At 42.4% G+C, this 20,894-nt stretch overlaps 2 protein-coding genes across 3 annotated transcripts; one reads left to right on the forward strand and one right to left on the reverse strand.

Annotated features, from left to right (window-relative positions):
* The first annotated feature begins 7,209 nt into the window (after positions 1-7,209).
* LOC109897538 (protein FAM183A) lies at positions 7,210-9,047 on the forward strand. 2 transcript variants are annotated; one of them, XM_031833693.1, is made up of 4 exons: positions 7,210-7,583; positions 8,344-8,403; positions 8,478-8,581; positions 8,724-9,047. In XM_031833693.1, the coding sequence occupies exons 1-4, from the start codon at positions 7,238-7,240 to the stop codon at positions 8,835-8,837; spliced, it is 624 nt and encodes a 207-aa protein (XP_031689553.1). In that variant the 5' UTR covers positions 7,210-7,237; the 3' UTR covers positions 8,838-9,047. The 2 variants fall into 2 exon arrangements, with proteins under 2 accessions (XP_031689553.1, XP_020347633.1); XM_020492044.2 differs by having other exon boundaries at positions 7,522-7,610.
* A 2,098-nt stretch (positions 9,048-11,145) lies between these two features.
* Positions 11,146-20,608, reverse strand: ebna1bp2 (EBNA1 binding protein 2). Its single transcript, XM_020492972.2, has 9 exons — positions 20,383-20,608; positions 20,150-20,233; positions 14,228-14,403; positions 13,746-13,869; positions 12,758-12,847; positions 12,563-12,638; positions 12,277-12,424; positions 11,935-12,139; positions 11,146-11,785 (listed from the first exon to the last, which is right to left on the reverse strand). Exons 1-9 carry the CDS (start codon positions 20,476-20,478, stop codon positions 11,738-11,740), a joined length of 1,047 nt encoding a protein of 348 aa, XP_020348561.1. The 5' UTR covers positions 20,479-20,608; the 3' UTR covers positions 11,146-11,737.
* Positions 20,609-20,894: the final 286 nt, after the last annotated feature.

The raw sequence follows: 20,894 nt of genomic DNA on the forward strand, positions 1-20,894 counted from the left end.
CTTTACATGTTGCGTTTATATTTTTTTCAGTGTATATAATATAGATTGAATTAATCATATCCCCATGAACATCAATCTCCAGCTTCCTTTCAAAGTCTGCTATCCAGAGCCTGTTTTCAGCCTTTCACTAAGGGCAGTGTATTGAGTCATGAAGTGTCCTCTTCACTCCCAGTGATGTGACCTTTGGGTCATTTTATGATCTGCCTCTGCTCTCTCGTTCTCTCTCTCTCTGCCCTGTCCCTCTCCTCTATGCCTGCAGTGACCTGTGACCTCTGGGATGAGTTCTGCTGTCATGACTTCCTGTCACCTGTGAGGTATGCCAGGGGACGTGGTCAGGTTAGGGCATGGCCCCACAGGTGGATCCCCTTCCTGAACAAAGATCACTCTGCTCTTGTCAGGAATGTGACATGGAGGACGACCCGGTCTCTTCTGCCATCCCTCTCTCAACAGCAGTACCATTCAGAAGAGGTGAGGCATGGTGAGCCGTGGACACTGCGCTGGTGTCATTAGCCCTGAGCTAAACGCAGGTTAGCATTTATTGTCATGAATCTTGCCCTGAAGGCAGCTCTGCAGAGTGGTCACTAGCTAGCACAGCCACAAAGTCGTAACATCTGATTTTAAACCTTAACCACACCGCTAACCCTAATGCCGAACCCTAAATTATTTTTTGTTTTCATGAATTTTTACAATATAACCAACTTTTTCTTTGCAGCCTCCAGGGCAAGATTTGTGACAACAAATGTCAACCTGCGCGCTAAGCTGTCCTGCTATGACAACAAAAATATGAAATTGATTTGTCTCCCTCAGGCAGCCTTTATTGGATATGAATTCATTTGGTTAATGTTACATCAAACATATTTAATAAGGTAGGATATGCCTCCAACCCATTTCCACTTGTTGAATTTAAGACTTCAAGGCATCGGCGTAGTTAGGTGTGGGCTTCTAGGGCTGCAGCCCTGAGTGTTTTCAGTCCAGCCCCTAACCTTTTGATGGTCAAATAATTGTGAAATTGCGGCCTGTAAAAAATACCATGCAAACGCCTCGGAACAGGCAGGCAGGCTGTTTGACTCTGCACACAGCGGTTTCTAAAGCCAGCATGGCATGTTGTATCTGTTTTCTTCCTAGAAATTTGGCTCTAGCGTGTGAACGGCTTAGGCTCTTAGCTGTTATGACCCCAAAAATGAAAGCTAAGACCCCTAGGAACATACAGTATGTGTGCCTTCTGTTTCCCTCCACAATGTTCACAGGCTGTGCGAAAGTCGTTAGAAGGGACTTTGACAAAACCACAGAATGACTGGAGTAAATTCATTAAATTGTGATAATCTTCCTATAAATTTGGCTCCAGCCTTGGAGCGGATCGGGCTATTTGCAATTATGACCCCATTCCTGAAAGTAAAGACATATCTTGTGTTCTAAGAAAGATGAACTACACAATGATTGCCTGATGATCTTCCTTCTGCTTTCCTGAATATTCCAATACTTGTACGATGCATGTTAAGGCATACTTAATTCAGACTTAAATTTGGCATTACCTGATTTGACATATCTTTGTGTTTTTTATAAGGCCAGATTCAAAAGTGTCATCATTTTTCCTTCACAGCTTTGTTTCAGGGTCCTAACATAAAAAATAAAAAAAATGTGATGGTCCATTCTATCACTATTTGAAAAACAAATATATGTTAACAGTGCAGTAAATATAGTACAGAAAATGCACATATTAAGAGGGATGGACTGTACTTTCGGCATTGTAAAGGTCTGCCGATCTCTCCTTTGAAAGAAAACCGACATTGGATTATGATGATTTGTCTGACAACAATTGTAAGCGTGCTATTTTATTTGACTGAACTGTACACTCACCATACAGTTTATTAGGTACACCACTCCATTCACGAAACTGGATCGCTTGAGTCGCGTGGCCTGGCTTGCTATATAAATCAGGCAGACAGGTATCCAGTTACTCTTTGATTAAATGCGAGACTGGGCAACATGAGTGACCTAAGCGACTGAGTGTGGTAGGATCGTTAGATCCAGTATCTCAGAAACAGCCACCCTCCTGGGGCTTTTCACGAATGGTAGTGTCCAGGGTTTACCGAGAACGGTGGGACAAACAAAGACATCCAGCCAGCGGCAGTCCTGTGGGAGAAAACAGCTCATTGATGAGAGAGAGGTCGAAGGAGAATGGTAAGAATCATGCAAGCTAACAGGCGGGTCACAGACAGACACATAACGGCGCCGTGGGTGTGCAGAATGGCATCTTGAAACGCACACAAATCATCAATCCTTGACACGGATGGGCTATTGCAGCACACGACCACTCCAGGTTCCACTCCTATCAACTTAAAACAAGAAGGCGGCGGCTCCAGTGGGAACAATATCACCAACAACGGACAATCGAGGAGTGGAAAACAGCCTGGTCCAAAGAATCCCGGTTCCAGTTGCATCATTCTGATGGCAGAGTAAAGGATTTGGAGTAAACAGCATGAGTTCATGGACCCATCCTGCCTGGTGTCAAAGGTACAGGCTTGTGGTGGTGGCGTACTTCTGTCCAATCTGCAGCAACTGTGTGATGCCATTGCGACAGCAAGGACCAATATCCCTGTGGAACGTTTCCGACTTGTAGAATCAATGCCCCTGAGAATTCAAGCTGTTCTGGGGACAAAGGGGATCCGACCCAGTACTAGATGGGTGTACCTAATAAACTGGCCAGTGATTGTATATGAGAGAGAGAGAAAGCGAGCTTGGGTAAGAGTGTGATTCTTGAAGCAGTTTGGCTCATTGGACATGTCAGAAGCCCCGTTTATACCTGGTTCTAACATGTGTCCTTTGTCCTAATCTTGTCCCATTCTGATTGTGCTCAATTTTTTGGACATGATGATTAAATGACACATCGTGATTTGATTGTGATCAGACCTTCCTGACCACCTCCGGACGTAGTCAGTCACACATTGTTCCTGGATCTGCATAGTGAATCCATTTAAATCACAATTATCCTGTCCTCTACAATCATTGACAGGTTACGCCATTGACTTATGGCATCAATATGTGTCTTAAAATATATATATATGATTAAAATAAATAAATATGATGACTATTGATGACCATTTAGGATGTTGAAATTCCTTTTTTTCTGGGTGAGACCCCCAGACCCCCCTGCTAAGGTTCCCCATCTTTGGGCTAAGCCCCCAATTTCCTTAAATCCTAGCAATGCCGTTAACCGAATCAATGGGGTGTTCAGCAGACAAACACACTCACCCGAGGGTGCCCCGTCTCTCCGCCTCTCTCCTCTAATGCCTCTAGCTAATCAGCTCTGTTAGCAAACAAGGCAGAGAGAGAATCACCAGCCTCCACGCTCCCTGTCTCACTCCAGGCCAGTGATATTAATGAAGATGAGCTAGTGTAGTGAGGAGGGCAAATAGGAGGACAAATTAGATTAAAACACGACTACATAGCGGAGGGCAGAGGATCGCCATAGATGAGTGAGCTCACATCACCCACTACTGCAACCCAGTGGAGAAACCATGCAACTGCCTGAGACAAGAAGAGAGCAGAAAGCATACAACACTTATGAAAGTGCCTCTTGCCTTTGTGGCCAAAAAAAAAAGATACCACAGTCTGCAGGGAAGGGTAGACTATAAAGTAACTTTGGTCAGATATCTATTCTACAACAAGGTGTATTCTAATCTGTGCAGCTCTAATCGGCTGCGCTCAATCAGTGAGAAAGTCTACTGAGAAAGTCTACTACTGGAGGCACAACAGGGAGATTTGAGAAAGGAGTAATGATGACATAACAGTGAGATCTGATCTGAGGACGGCTTTCCCGCGACTGGGGTGTCTCCACTGCACCTCACATAAACAAATCAAAAGCATCAGCTCTCTGTCTCTGTCTGTCTGTGTGTGTCTGTCTCCAGATAAACGTTCCCCTGCTATCACCTGTCCTGCTGGCTCCATTGTGAGTGTAGTATGTATACATGGCTAGACTGCATGGCACTGAATGTGTGGGCAGTGGTGCCTGCCCTGCTCCACCAAACACAAGCGGAGAGGGGAGACTGGAAAAACACCATCTCACTCAGCAGCTACACACACAGAGTCAGCCAGTCCTTTCCTTGATGTCGTACCACAGTAGTGTACAGTATGTGTAGCTGTGTGTGGGCATTATCTTAATGTGTGTGGAGACAATAGGCCATAAGAGGAGGGCTGTGTTGAGAGTTGTGTTCAAAATGGAGTGGTGGATGCCTGGCAGTCACAGACTGCACTAGGCTCAGGGGCTCCAGGTACAAACCCCCAGAGAAATCATTTTCTCACGGTCTTAGGTCTTCACTGGAGATAGCAAAGTCTATGTACAACACTGTCTTCTATGGGCTCTCTTCTGTACTGGCTGATGAGCAGGGTTAGTTGGGATTCGTCACTACCGTAACATCATCTCTAAGGTAGTCTTGTTTTCTTGTTCATGTGATAAAAATATAGCCATTTATTTTTTCTATCGCTATTTGATTTGGTTAGAATAAATTCCAAAGAACATTTTTTTAAATGTCAAATTCCTTTTCTGGAGTCTTTCAATTAAAAAAAAAATCTCCCCACCGATTCCATGAATCCCTAAGGAGTCTGGTGCACAACACGCTCCCTATTTCATAAAAACATCAGTTTATGACAAATAAAATACATTTAGTTTCAAAGTGCTATTTGATGAGACATTTCTACGGTTCCCTTTGATTCTCATCGACAACCACTCGTGTTCCAAAGGTCATGTTCAGTAAATGAAAAGCTACCCAGGAAGTTCATTAAAATTACAGTTCTAAATTCCCCCACCAGTGTGTTGTTCTTTCCCCTTAGTAAGTAAATATCAGTGGAGTTCATTAGTGGTCATAACTAAGTGGATTAGAGAGTGTGAAGGAATAAAACGCAGGCTCTTGTTAGTTCTGTGTTGGATTAATCAGGGAGAAAATGGCTGTATTATACTGCACATTACATCATGTTTAATTAGCAGGCTAGTTGGAGGGCAATTTGTAATTAGAACATGGCCTCGTCAGGAAAGGTCAAAAGCTGTTGATTGCCATGGCGCAGAGTTGGACAGTCTACTATGGAAAGGGTTGTGAATATTGAGCCGTTATTGGCTTTGATACTGAGCCATGTTCTGGGGCACAAACTCTCGATCTCTCTCTACTTTGCACACACATTAGTTCTAAAAGACATTATATGGGGTATACAGTTGCCATAAAATCTAATGTTCTTTTCCATGGCCTTTCTAAATAATAGGTATATTCAAACAAGGGGAAATAGTTACAAATTCTTCCATTATGGCCTGAGGATGTGAACTACATCAAAATGCCAACCTGACAATCTAGAAATTTGCCCTCTCTCTGTTCTCTGATCCAGAATGCAAAGGGAGAGAAAGTGACTGACTTGACATTAACATGGATGGACATTGTGACAGGGGACAGAGGGATGTGCTTGACATGACACACCCCGAGTCCCTCACACACACAGAGAAATATCACAAACACGAGACACAAACTCTCTCTCACACACACACACCTACTAATTTGCCTCTAGATCTTCCCAATAACAAAGCTGCACTATAACACAAGCTGATTCTCCAACTCCCTGGGAAGCTAGTCCATTTTTCCTGTTATTACTTACTATATTTTTCATTATTTTCCGGAGACAACAATAACCCTTAAATCAGGTTACGACAATGGAAGGGAGAACAGCAGAGGATCTCTGACTTTATTAACCTGTCTCTTTCCATGAGGGAAGCAGTGACACAGAACCAACCAGCAGAGACACACACTGCTCAGAAACCCTCAGAAGGGGAGGGGGGACAATAATGATTGTCTCAGAACAGGAGGAAGGAATGAGGAAGGGACTAAGGAAGACTGGAGGAAGGGAAATGAAATAAAAGGCCTTATGTGATGGGACAAGTGCAGGCGCTTCAAAGCCGTGAGATTGTCATCGCTGCTTTGCAAATATACCAGTGATCCTGAGGGACCCATCCAACCAAATGCTCCATTTACAAGAGGAAGTGTGTGTGCCTTTGTAAATGTGCATGTGTGTGTGAGAAGCCCTGATCGTGACACTACAGATGGTAGACTAACTCAAGCGTAGTTCTGCACAATCTGAAAACCTCAATTCGGTTTCCAAGCATTGTGCAGTCAGTCACTAGACTGTACTTTCTCCCATTACTGTTAAATATTCATAACAGTTAACCCAGTAGGCTACGTACAGTACCTCAGAAACACAGAGACGTTAACAGATGGAGATGGGGAAAGAGCAGCTGAACACTAAAGAGCTCCAAGTATCTTCTGCCAGTGTCTGCATGACAAAGACTATTTCCCAAATTGCACCCTTTTCCCTATATAGTGGGCTACTTCTGTCCAGGGCCCATAGGGCTCTGGTCAAAAGAAGTGTGCCGTGTAGCGAATAAGATGCCATTTGGGACAGTGTACATCTAAAACATTCTGATTGGTGAGATTGTGGGGGGGGGGGGGGGGGAGAGAGAGAGAGAAATAAAATCAAGAATTGATAGCCACTCGCAAAACCTAGTAAGCTTACAACATAAACCAAAGACAAGACAAATGGGTCTCTGTGAAAACTCGGAATCAATATCAAACACAACGGTCTTTGAAATTAAATCAACAGCAGTCTGAAAAACAAAAACTCACAGACTGACCAAGCAATAATCTCAGGTTATATTAATTACGAATTATTTATTTATATATATATATATATATATATATATATATATATATATATATATATATATAAATAATTCGTCGAGCCTATCAGATATAAATATAGCCTTAGAGACGAGGTCGGCCGAGGACAACCAAGGTCTTGTATTGGAACTGGACACCACCTCTGGCAGGGTTATATAGAGGGAGACCGGGGATCCTCATGTCAATACAGCTATGACCTTGTCATCACATTCTACTCATGCAGCCAGGCCTAAATATATATATTTTTAAAACACGTACTGAACGGAGAAGCTCGTGTAAAGGTTTAAAGCACCTAGCGTTTGATATAGCATCTCTAGATATCAAACAAGCTAACTTGGCATGCATTTTACAATATTTTCTTTGATGTTTTTCAATTGCCAACGTTGAAGTAAATTGATTTAATGGTGGCCTACAAGACAGAATGTACTCTCTTCACTAGCAGGGCAAGAGCACAGTAGACTACAGCCCCTGTAGCTCTGAACAGAAATACATTTTTAATTTCATCCACGGCTGACTGAAAGAAAATGTGTACTGTGTGCCCTCGTGTGGCCACTAAATACTTGCACATTCTGAGATTCTGTTTACTGTTGCTAGGCAACGAGAGAACTCAAGAAGACTTGTTGCGATTGAATATTAGTTTGTATTTCGAAGGCTGGCTTGCTACGAAGTTGCACACTACGTGGTGTCTCCCGTTTTCTCTCTGGATTGCGTCCGAATTTACACGAACCACGATGGCAGCGGCTAAGCAACCAAAAGAAAAGCACCCTGTGGATATTGTTCATCAGAACGCAATTCACGTCGAGACCATAAAGAAGGAGAATAGGAGCCAACGATTGTACACGCTATTTAGCATAAACCCGTACAAAAGACGTAAGCACATTCGACCGCCGTAGAAAGGTTTGTGTATTAATGTGAACGATGAGGAATTTCATGATGAACAACTACTGTAATTGATTTTGTCCAATCTCTCCTACTGTGTCATAAACTGGTCACAAACAAGTATCACAGGAATGAAACCACTTCGAAAGCTTTAGCTATATACAAACTCAAAGTACTGGACCAATAAAATAATAATAACACCTAGCTATCACCACACTCCAATTATGAAATACAACCTCCTGAGTTGACAGCCTTTTATGCTTTACCGACACCTATCTGCTGTTTAAGATCACTCAGTTAGTAACATACTGCAAGCAAGGACAATACCAGGACGACAAGAGCTTCAACCAGAGGAGTCTGCTCAACTCAGTTTAGGGCCACCAAACTTGTCCCGAAAGTTTTTTCAGTCAGAGCGTCTGGATTATGGAACACCCTGCCAACCAGTGAGAGAGTATTTTTGCTAGCTTCAAGGTAGACCTGAAAAAGTGTCTAGTGTAAAACCAGTCATGTGAAGATTAAGGCATTATGTTACTTAAAATGTCAGATACTGTAGGACCAAAGGAATTTCAACTCTGAACTGGTATCATTATATTGTATATTTTTGCCTGTTTTGATTTGTTTTACATATAGGTATCTTAAGCGTTATATTGTAATGATGTATTGAAGTATATAGTTCTGTCCGGAACTACATATATCAGCTATCTAGCTAAATCTCTGACAAATAAACCAATAGTCATCTTTTATTTCACAGTTCATGTTTTGACTGACAAGCCTATGGCCATCCCCACCCACGACAACATAGAGGAGGATCGTAAGTATAATGGCTAGCTTTTCAATATTATCAGAGATGTTGGCCAGTCTCTTAGATTATGTCTTCCTCCCCAGCTGCTTTCCTGAAGATCATCCACAGGGCTTGTTTGGAACCAACCAAGAAATACACTCACCCCCAAACAGAGAGCCAAGAGATAGGCTGGACATCCAGACCTCTGGTAAGAACTCCCACTCTGTGAGTGATTATGAGAATATGTTTCAAAGTTGTGTCCCCTTATTTAGTGTCCTTAGCCTGCTCTGGCATTCTTACAATCAAATTTTTCCTAAAATAGCTTCTTTTTTTTTTTTTGCCCTGTCAAGATTGTTTCAGATCGCAGTGATAGGAGACTGAACTGGCCACGGCAGAACTCTGAGATCACCAAGTACATGGACGCAGCATGGCGTCTGAAAGAACAGACACAGAACCTGGGCTAGATCTCCGGCCTTACTATACAAGCCTCAATTTGGATAAACGACTGGATCATTGGCCTCTGCTGGATATCGATTGAGAAATATTAAATGGAAACATGGCTATGAAGAATATTGCTTTACTGTCCCAAGCAAACAACTGGTTGCAGACAGACCTACTGTATAATGTCAAACACCATAACGTCATTCAGAAAATAAATATTGAACTAGTACAAATCATTTGTCAAAAAGAAACAGGAGCAGGTATAGCCTGGTCCCAGGTCTGGTTTGTGCCCTTGCCATCTCCATTGTGGTCATTATTGTCAAGCCAAACATGACACCGCATGACAATGAGTGACAAGGAGTTTGTATCATACCACAGAAAGGCACTCAAATCAAATTTTATTTGTCACATGCACTGAATACAACAGGTGTAGGTAGACCTTACCATGAAATGCTTACTTACAAGCCCTTTACCAACAATGCAGTTCAAGAAAGCTTTAAGAAAATATTTACTAAATAAACAAAAGTTTAAAAAATCTTTACAAAAATCAAGAAACTTACATAAATGGCAAGGCTATATACAGGGGGTATGCATCGTTAATAGACAGTGTAAAAACAAATATAAATGGTCTGGGTAGTATTTGATTTTTTTTGTTCAGCAATCGTATGGCTTAGGGGTAGAAGCTGTTAAGGAACCTTTTGGTCCTAGATTTGGCACTCTGTTACCGCTTGCCATGCAGTAGTCTGACAATCTTTGGGGATTTCCTCTGGCACCGCCTAGTATATAGGTCCTGGATGTCAGGAAGCTTGGGCCCAGTGATGTTCTGGGCCTTACGGTCAGATGCCGAGCAGTTGCCATACCAGGCGGTGATGCAACCGGTCAGGATGCTCTCGCTGTAGCCGTAAAACTTCTTGAGGATCTGGGGACCCATGCCAAATCTTTTCAGTCTCCTGAGGGGGAAAAGTTGTTGCCGTGCCCTCTTCACAACTGTCTTAGTGTGTTTGGACCACGATAGTTTGTTTGTGATATGGACACCAAAAAACTTGAACTCCACCTGCTCCACTTCAGCCCTGTCGACGTTAATGAGGCCCTGTTCGGACCTCCTTTTCCTATTGTCCACGATCATCTCCTTGGTCTTACTGCCAGTGAGGGAGGGACTGTTGTCCTGGCACCACAATGCCAGATCTCTGACCTGTTGGTGATCAGGCCTACCATTGTTGTGTCGTCAGCAAACTTAATGATGGTGTTGGAGTTGTGCTTGGCCTCACAGTCGTGGGTGAACAGGGAGTACAGAAGGGGCCCCAGTGTTCAGGATCAGCGTGGGGACGATCCGTCAGGAAGTCCAGGATCTAGTTGCAGATGGAGGTGTTTAGTCCCAGAGACCTTAGTTTAGTGATGAGCTTTGTGGGTACTATGGTATTGAACACTGAGCTGTAGTCAATGAACAGCATTCTCACATAGGTGTTCCTTTTGTCCAGGTGGGAAAGCGCAGTGTGGAGTGCGATTGAGATTGCATCATCTGTGGATCTGTTGTGGCGGTATGCGAATTGGGTCTAAGGTTTCCGGCATGATGGTGTTGATGTGAGCCATGACCAGCCTTTCAAAGCACTTCATGGCTACCGACGTGAGTGCTACGGGGCGGTAATCATTCAGGCAGGTTATCTTCGCTTTCTGGGGCACAGGGAATATGGTGGTCTGTGTGAAACATGTAGGTATTACAGACACCGTCAGGGGAGGTTGAAAATGGCAGAGAAGACACTTGCCTGCCAGTGCATCCTTTGAGTACATATCCTGGTAATCCGTCTGGCTCCGTGACTTTGTGAATGCCGACCTGTTTATAAGGATCGGACCCTTTTTTTCAATTTTCACCTAAAAAATGACAACACACACCGATCCCATAGAGGTTGAATGTTTTCCTCACATCGGCTACGGAGAGCGTGATCACAGTCATTCGGAACAGCTGGTGCTCTCATGCATGCTTCAGTGTTTCTTGCCTAGAAGCGAGCATAAAAAGGCATTTAGCTCATCTGGAAGGCTCACTGGGCAGCTCGTGGCTGAGTTTCCCTTTATAGTCCGTATTAGTTTTCTAGCCCTACCACATCCGACGAGCATCTGACCTGGTGTCGTAGGATTCAATCTTAGTCCTGTATTGACACTTTGCCTGTTTGAGGGCACAGTGGGATTTTTTCTAAGCGTCCAGATTAGTGTCCCCTTCCTTGAAAGCGGCAGCTCTAGCCTTTAGCTCGGTGCGGATGTTGCTTCTAATCCATGGCTTCTGGTCAGGATATATACATACGGTCACGGTGAAAATCTATAAGTATTAACAAAAACTAAATGACAGCATATATTTATTGAAGTGGCTTGATCATTTTAATCAACATCAGAAAATAGCATCACAAACTTACATGCGATACAACAATGTATAAAGATTTATTTTAAAACTTTTTTTTTTTTACAGGCGGTAATAAAAGAAACAAAATGTAATTGTCTTTTAATGTCCAAATTCATGTTCGGGGTTTTAAACCACCCCTCTGCAGAGGGAGTGTAGCAGGGCAGCTATTGAATTTGGCGTATATGGTACGGTTCCGCTCAGTCAGGTTGTGCACAAGGTGACATTCCAAAGCTCACATGCAGCCAAGTCCGCATCTAGCCTCAGCGATATTCTAGGAAAGATCATTCTGAGGGCAGGATGCAAGTGGACATCTTGGGTCATAGTGACACAAATTCCTTAATATCAGTCCACTGCCCCAAGGGCTCAATAACAGTTGGTGTGTGTGATTAAGTATAGAAAGAGAGCACTTCTCTTTAATATATGCGCTGGGATGCAATGTGTGTAACCCAAGACTGATGACGAGGTGCAAACCTGGCTGATGTCATAGACCGAGGGACCAATCAAACTGCAGGACCTTCAGCACTCAACTCCTTAGGAGCGACCCTTCATCTTCTTGCGTGCATTCTTGCCCGGTCGTTTCTGAAGAATCACAAAACATATTAGAAAAGGAGCAAAATTACAAAATAACTACAATTTCAAATAACATAACAGGGAAAAATGTAATTAAACAATCAATTATTTTTTACTTTATTTCAAAATGTGATCAATGACATCTGTCAGTCACTTACAGTCCCTCCTTTGGAGGGGCCCCTTCCTCCTTTTCCTCCAGGTCCCGCTTTGCCTCCTTTCCCTCCCTTTCCTCCTTTCCCATGAGCCACCTTGGCACGAAACCCTGACACATCATTGTGACTGTCCTTGGTGTTCCACTTGGTTCCACTCTTCTTTCCGCCAAAGCCAAACCTCTGGTCCTTATACTTCCTCTTAGCATTGGGGCTGTCAAGTCAGAGGTTTGAGTCAAGGTACAGTACACACAAATGTGTTGTAAAAAGTACTGAATACAAATGAGTATAGGTAGGTAGTCGAGAATAAGCATTGGTGCACGACATTCACATCTGTGTGTGGCGTCTTACCCTTTTTTGTTCATGGCTTTTTTATCAGGTGTTTGGCCTCCTGCTGTTTTCCCTGATCCTCCTTTAGCTGGAGCTCCTCCTTTAGCCGGAGCTCCTCCTTTAGCCGTCTTCTGATCTCCTTCCAGGAAGTCCAGTTTGTCAGTCATGCCTACGAGAGAGGAGGGTGTTTAAACGTCATGAATCACATTGGGCAGTTTAAGCAGATGCTGTCAACCAGAGCAACTTACCAACGACAAGTGGGAACAAGTTGGGTCTTAGGCCACAACACGTACAACTGAGGACCTACCTTTTTGATACTTCTTCACAGCATACATCATGGCCTTCTTCTCCTTCTGTCTCTTCTGAATAACCTCCACTTGCACCTACAGGACAGATTTCATATGACCACTTGTACCAAGATGACATAATAAAAAGTTACGTGCCAGTGAGACCACCACTGCTGTCCTTTAAGGAAAAAGAGATGGGAGGAGAGGATACAGACCTTCTTGCCATACTTCCTCTGTTCTCTTAGTTTCTTGGCCTTTTCTGACTTCTCCATCATTGTCTGCTTCATGATGAGTTTCTTCCTGATCTGTGGGAAAAGACAACGGATCGCATTATTCATGTTCACACCAGTGTTTCAGTGCCAGTAAAATGTCAGAATTTGCTGGACAAATGTGAGATTCAACAGCCATACCAATAGAAACCCATTTGAATGCCTCCACGTGTAAGATAATGTTTTATTAGGAGTGCCCGCCGGTGATTTATTGACACAACACCACTATGGAAGCGATTGCACTAATAATGCATGAATGATAGCCCACCAAGGGTACGTTAGCGCCTTGCATAAAGTACGTCTCGTTCTGTCTATCTGGCTAGTCAATATCCGCTGTTTCAGTGTCAATTTATTTTTTCAACTTGTGCCTTTATCCTTGTGAAAGTAGCTAGTTAGCTTGATTTGCATTTCTTACATGTTTTCTTCTTCTTTTAAACGGCCAACTACTCGACCAGACATTAGATTAGTGGAAGAGGAGGAAATCAAAATGACTTCATCATAATACTCCTTCTTGGTGGACTTGTATGACACGTCTCACCTGTGTGCATACAGTTATGTCAGTCATAGTCTCACTGGTGCAGGAAACTTTGTGGGCCAGTACCATGATACAATGCTGCTAGTTGGCAAGCGAGAGCTCAAGACAGACTGGCAGATTAGAGATTATGCGATAACAAGACAACCTGAATCAACCTCCATGCATAACCAATGTGATTTAAAAAGGATATTGATTTTTGTCAGGATACTTTGTCAAATAATGTTTTTAAGCATTAAAATGATTATATATCTGCCATAAACAGGCAATTACGGAAAAGTAAAACAACTCTTTTTATAACAGTTTTGGTGTCAGAGATCTACCCATACCTGATGCAATTAAGTCACATAAACATGGCAACATGGATATCTCTGGGTCTAATGCTACGTCAGGACATCCTACCTTCTGCATTTGCTGGTCCGACTTGGCCATCTCTGCAAAGTAGTCCTCAGGTCTCTTGGTGGCTATCTTAAGCTTCAGGAGCCGGGGCATCGCCTCCAGAACAGCGGCTTGAGCTTGGCGGTAGCTGGAGGACATCACCATAAGAGAGGATGTGTTACAATTGCCATAGCTTAAAGAGCATATTATTACACCAAAGTCTCTCTTCAGTAAGATACGAATAGATTTTGTAATTTATTTAACTTGGCAAGTCAGTTAAGAACAAATTCTTAATTACAATGACTGCCTACACTCGCCAAACCCTAACCAGGACGACGCTGGGCCAATTGTGCACCGCCCTATGGGACTCCCGATCACGGATGGTTGTGATACAGCCCGGGATCGTACCAGGGTCTGTAGTGACGGCTCTAGCACTGTGATGCTGCGTCACTCGGGAGCCCCACACCCATGTATTCAACACCCATGTATCGGGGCAATACACTCACAAGAACATCTCTCTCTGGAAGTCGTCATCCGGGTTGAGGTCTCCACTAGCCTTGTTGTCAAGTCTGCCCTCGGACTTGGCAACGATGTCATCAGCTGGGAGATTGACCATGTCCAGCCTCTCTACCCAGGGTAGTGTGTTCTTACGGAAGTCGGCGAGGCACTGTTTCAAACCCTCCTGTACACAACCATGAAGAAAATAAGTATTAGAAAAGCCACCTGTGATTCACATACTAGACAGGGCAACACCAATTTGGTGACTTCTGGTAGATTAACAAAAATCGCAGCACGTTTTTGGACTCATTCAGCAGTTTTACCTTATTAAGTACAATACCATTGGAAACTAATGTTGGAAGTTACTTATATTCCTAAAACTTACAACAATACTAATCACGTTTTTTTTAAAGACAGTGCTGCATTTTGATTATAGTGGGTCGCCAACGCAGTAAGTGTAACACTTTTGTTAATCACTAGGGTTTCTGTTAGCCAGTAATAGCCGGCTTTTGGCAACAACAAAAAAGCCCCTAAACAAAATAAGAACTGTCGCAGGTCAATTGTCAGGGAGAAGGGAGAAAAAAATCCCATTGCAAAATAAAGCTTTTTGGCCTATTCATTGATGGAAACACCAGTCGATTAGGAGTGTAACGGTACATACAGTGGGGCAAAAAAGTATTTAGTCAGCCACCAATTGTGCAAGTTCTCCCACTTAAAAAGATGAGAGAGTCCTGTAATTTTCATCATAGGTACACTTCAACTATGACACTCATAGTAGGATTTTAATGAATTTATTTGCAAATTATGGTGGAAAATAAGTATTTGGTCACCTACAAACAAGCAAGATTTCTGGCTCTCACAGGCCTTCTTTAAGAGGCTCTTGTCCTCCACTCGTTACCTGTATTAAATGGCACCTGTTTGAACTTATCAGTATAAAAGACACCTGTACACAACCTCAAACAGTCACACTCCAAACTCCACTATGGCCAAGACCAAAGAGCTGTCAAAGGACACCAGAAACAAAATTGTAGACCTGCACCAGGCTGGGAATACTGAATCTGCAATAGGTAAGCCGCTTGGTTTGAAGAAATCCACTGTGGGAGCAATTATTAGGAAATGGAAGACATACAAGACCACAGATAATCTCCCTCGATCTGGGGCTCCACGCAAGATCTCACCCCGTGGGGTCACAATGATCACAAGAACGGTGAGCAAAAATCCCAGAATCACACGGGGGGACCTAGTGAATGACCTGCAGAAAGCCTACCATCAGTAACACACTACGCCGCCAGGGACTCAAATCCTGCAGTGCCAGACGTGTCACCCTGCTTAAGCCAGTACATGTCCAGGCCCGTCTGAAGTTTGCTAGAGAGCATTTGGATGATCCAGAAGAATGTTATATGGTCAGATGAAACCAAAATAGAACTTTTTGGTAAAAACTCAACTCGTCGTGTTTGGAGGACAAAGAATGCGCAGTTGCATCCAAAGAACACCATACCTACTGTGAAGCATGGGGGTGGAAACATCATGCTTTGGGGCTGTTTTTCTGCAAATGGACCAGGACGACTGATCCGTGTAAAGGAAAGAATGGATGGGGCCATGTATCGTGAGATTTTGAGTGAAAACCTCCTTCCATCAGCAAGGGCATTGAAGATGAAACATGGCTGGGTCTTTCAGCATGACAATGATCCCAAACACACCGCCCGGGCAACGAAGGAGTGGCTTCGTAAGAAGCATTTCAAGGTCCTGGAGTGGCCCAGCCAGTCTCCAGATCTCAACCGCATAGAAAATCTTTGGGGGGAGTTGAAAGTCCGTGTTGCCCAGCAACAGCCCCAAAACATCACTGCTCTAGAGGAGATCTGCATGGAGGAATGGGCCAAAATACCAGCAACAGTGTGTGAAAACCTTGTGATGACTTACAGAAAACTTTTGACCTCTGTCATTGCCAACAAAGGGTATATAACAAAGCATAGAGATAAACTTTTGTTATTGACCAAATACTCATTTTCCACCATAATTTGCAAATAAATTAATAAAAAAATCCTGCAATGTGATTTTCTGGAATTTCTTTTCTCATTTTGTCTGTCATAGTTGAAGTGTACCTATGATGAAAGTTACAGGCCTCTCATCTTTTTAAGTGGGAGAGCTTGCACAATTGGTGGCTGACTAAATACTTTTTGCCCCACTGTAGTTAAAGGGTCACATGATCTGTCACATTATCTCAGTATATATATATATACACACCTGTTCTGAAAGGCCCCAGAGTTTGCAACACCACTAAGCAAGAGGCACCATGAAGCAAACGACACCATGAAGATCAAGGAGTGGAGGAACCTCTTAAAGAAGAAGTTAAAGGTCTGCGAGAGCCAGAAATCTTGCTTGTTTGTAGGTGACCAAATACTTATTTTCCACCATAATTTGCCAATAAATTCATTAAAAATCCTACAATGTGATTTTCTGGATTTTTTTCTCATTTTGTCTGTCATAGTTGAAGTGTACCTATGATGAAAGTTACAGGCCTCTTTCATCTTTTTAAGTGGGAGAACTTGCACAATTGGTGGCTGACTAAATACTTTTTTGCCCCACTGTATATATAAGAACAAATACTTATTTACAATGACGGCCTACCCCGGCCAAACCCTAATGACGCTGGGCCAATTGTGCACCGCCCTATGGGACTCCCAATCACGTCCGGTTGTGATACCGCCTGGAATCGAACCAGGGTCTGTAGTGATGCCTCTAGCACTGAGATGCAGTGCCTTAGACAGCTGCACCACTTGGGAGCCCCAAAAGTAACCATAATCTCTATGGGGGTGCCACAGGGTTCAATTCTCGGGACGACTCTTTTCTCTGTATATATCAATGATGTCGCCCTTGCTGCGGGTGATTCTTTGATTTACTTCTACACAGACGACACCATTCTGTATACATCTGGCCCTTCTTTATGTTATCTTCTCGGTGTTATCAAACCTCCAAACGAGCTTCAATGCCATACAACTCTCCTTCCATGGCCTCCAACTGCTCTTAAATGCTAGTAAAACGAAATGCATGCTCTTTAACCAATTGCTGCCTGCACCCACCCGCCTAGCATCACTACTCTGGACGGTTCTGACTTAGAATATGTTGACAACTATAAATACCTAACTCTCCTTCCAGACTCACATTAAACCTGTTTAGGATAGGGAGAATTTTCACATTTGGATGAAAAGCGTGCCCAGAGTAAACTGCATGCTACTCAGTCCCAGTTGCTAATATATGCATATTATTAGTAGATTTGGACAGAAAACACTCTGAAGTTTCTAAAACTGTTTGAATGATGTATGTGAGTAAAACAGAACTCATGTCAGGCAAAAACCGGAGAAAAATCCAACCAGGAAGTGGGGAATCTGAGGTTTGTAGTTTTTCAAAGCTTGGCCTATCGAAAACACAATGTCTATGGGGTCAAATTGCACTTCCTAAGGCTTCCACTAGATGTCAAACGTCTTTAGAAACTTGAGGCTTCTCCTGTAAAGGAGGGGCTCATAAGGGCTCATTGAGTCAGTGGTCTGCAAGAGAGCCACATACTCGTGATGCTCGTTCACGTGAGAGGTAGCCCTCGTTCCATTGCTTTTCTACAGACAAAGGAATTCTCCGGTTGGAACATTATTGAACATTTATGTAAAAACATCCTAAAGATTGATTCTATACATCGTTTGACATGTTTCTACGGACTCAAATGGAACTTTTGGACTTTGTCTGGACCTAGTGCTCGCGTCTCATGAAGATGGATTACTGGGCTGAACGCGCTAACAACAAGGAGGAATTTGGATATAAATGATCCATTTTATTGAACAAATCAAGCATTTATTGTGGAACTGGGATTCCTGGGAGTGCATCATGATGAATATCAAAGGTAAGTGAATATTTATAATGCTATTTCTGACTAATGTTGACTACAACATGGTGGAGATTTCTTTGGCTGATTTGGTCTCTGAGCACCGTACTCAGATTATTGCATGGTGTGGTTTTTCCGTAAAGTTTTTTTGAAATCTGACAGTGGTTGCATTAAGGAGAAGTCTATCTTTAATTCTGTGAATAACACTTCTATCTTTTATTAATGTTTTATGAGTATTTCTGGAAATTGATGTGGCTCGCTGCAAAATCACAGGATGTTTTGGAAGCCAAACATTACTGAACGTAACGTGCCAATGTAAACTGAGATTTTTGGATAAAAATATGCATTTTATTGAACAAAACATACATGTATTGTGTAACATTATGTCCTTTGAGTGTAATCCGATGAAGATCATCAAAGGTTAGTGATTCATTTTATCTATATTTCTGCTTTTTGTGACTCCTATCTTTGTCTGGAAAAATGGCTGTGTGTGTTTTTGTGACTTGACTCTGACCTAACATAATCATATGTTGTGCTTTCACTGTAAAGCCTTTTTGAAATCGGACACGATGGGTAGATTAACAAGAAGTTTCTTTCATTTGGTGTATTGCACTTGTTAAGCATCTCCAATCCCAAATTAAATCTAGAATCGTCTTCCTATTTCCCAACAAAGCCTCCTTCACCCATGCTGCCAAACATACCCTCGTAAAACTGCCTATCCTACCGATCCTTGACTTTGGCAATGTCATTTACAAAATAGCCTCCAACACTCTACTCACAAACTGGGTGAAGTGTATCACAGTGCCATCCGTTTTGGCACCAAAGCCCCATATACTACCCACCACTGCGACCTGTATGCTCTCATTGGCTGGCCCTCGCTACATATCCGTCGCCAAACCCACTGGTTCCAGGTCATCTATAAGTCTTTGCTAGGTAAAGCTCCGCCTTATCTCAGCTCACTGTTCACCATAGCAACACACACCCGTAGCACACGCTCCAGCAGGTATATCTCACTGGTCATCTCCAAAGCACAAACCTAATTTGGCCACCTTTCCTTTACAGTTCTCTGCTGCCAATGACGAACGTGTGTGTATATATATATATATATATATATATATTTTAAATCACTTTAGTTGGGGACTTGTATCTCCCTCACTAACTTTAAGCGTCAGCCATCAGAGCAGCTTACTGATCACTGCAGCTGTACACAGCCATCATCCAACCAACTACCTACCTCATCCCCATATTTGTTCTTGTTTTTCTGCTCTTTTGCACACCAGTATTTCTACTTGCACATCCTCATCTGCACATATATCACTCCAGTGTAAATTGCTAAATTGTGATTACTTCACCACTATTGGCCTATTTATTGCCTTACCTTCTTAATTTCCTCACACTGTATACATGTTTTTCTATTGTGTTATTGACTGTATGTTTGTTTATCCCATGTGTAACTGCGTTGTTGTTTTTGTCACACTGTTTTGCTTTATCTTGGCCAGGTCGCAATTGTAAATGAGAACTTGTTCTCAACTGGCCTACCTGGTTAAAATAATGGTGAAATAAATAAAAAATAGAATACAAACAGTGACAACGGTTGGCTGTTATCAAAGTGATACATTTGACAGTCAAATTTGTGTATTGGTGTGTGGCAAATTTTATGGAGAGACCTACCCGAATTATTCGCGCCATTTGAGAAAGAAAATTATAGCTGCATTCTAAGTCCTGCAACCCCAGGGGTGTATGACACAAATCAAAGACATTTATCCGTTTAAGCAATTGATGTTAAACCTATAAACCTCTATAATAATAGTATGTAATCCCCCCCCCCCCCCCCCCCCCATATAAACGAGACAGTAAAACAATTCAATAACTTAAATTAGGATGATAGTAAAAATGAAGCAAACTCAGACTTTTCCAATAATCGTATATCTCACTAGTTTAACCATTTAGAGAAAGAAAAAATTATCCCGAACAGTTTAACCAGGCTTAACGATTATAGCCTACATAGGACGTAAGTCTTTGGAAACAATGTTGGGTTGCGCATGTCAACACTCACCACACTGTTGACAATCTTCTTCGGTTCTTGTGTTGTAAAGTTCAATCCAGGCTTTAACAAACCCTTTGCAAATGCATCTTGAAGCTAATGAAAAAGAAACACAGCAAATGAAAGCTTTTTATAACCTAGCTAAAGTCAAGTTAGCAAAGACATCGCTAACTAACGTTAACTACTATTTAACTTCGCTAATGTTAGCTAGCTACCAAGCACCACGCTATAGAATATCCAGTTACCTCTCCGTCAGATAATTCGCTGTCATCCTCCTCAGACGTCTCACCTAATTGCTCGTCATCTTCGTTAATATCCATGGTATTGTTAACGAGAATCATTGGATACAAACAGTTATTTGATGTAAAAGCGGTGCTCACATGGAGCGGTTCACGTGGGAAGGAAGTGGCGGCTTTAACAGTCCTCCGAAAATATCTTCCGGGGAAACACTCAGCCCGAATAGATCAAAGGTTCCTACGCGACGTTTTTTTTTGCAGTATTTACAGTTTTCCTGGATTACAACTCGTGGAGAAAAAAAAGACCAGAAGAGTCAGGACAAAAAAAACATATTCAATTTATATTGATATGGGTGTATATGCTTTAATCATTTATATTCTTTGTTTATTATGTAATTACGCATTGTATGAATGCTTTTCCATAGTGATAGAATGTAACAATAACATTCTATTCATATTATATTATATCCCACGCCTCGGAAAAAACATAGAATGTTAGTCTCTGAATGTATCAATGATTT

Source organism: Oncorhynchus kisutch, linkage group LG10 (assembly GCF_002021735.2).
Source record: "Oncorhynchus kisutch isolate 150728-3 linkage group LG10, Okis_V2, whole genome shotgun sequence".
Lineage (NCBI taxonomy): Eukaryota > Metazoa > Chordata > Actinopteri > Salmoniformes > Salmonidae > Oncorhynchus > Oncorhynchus kisutch.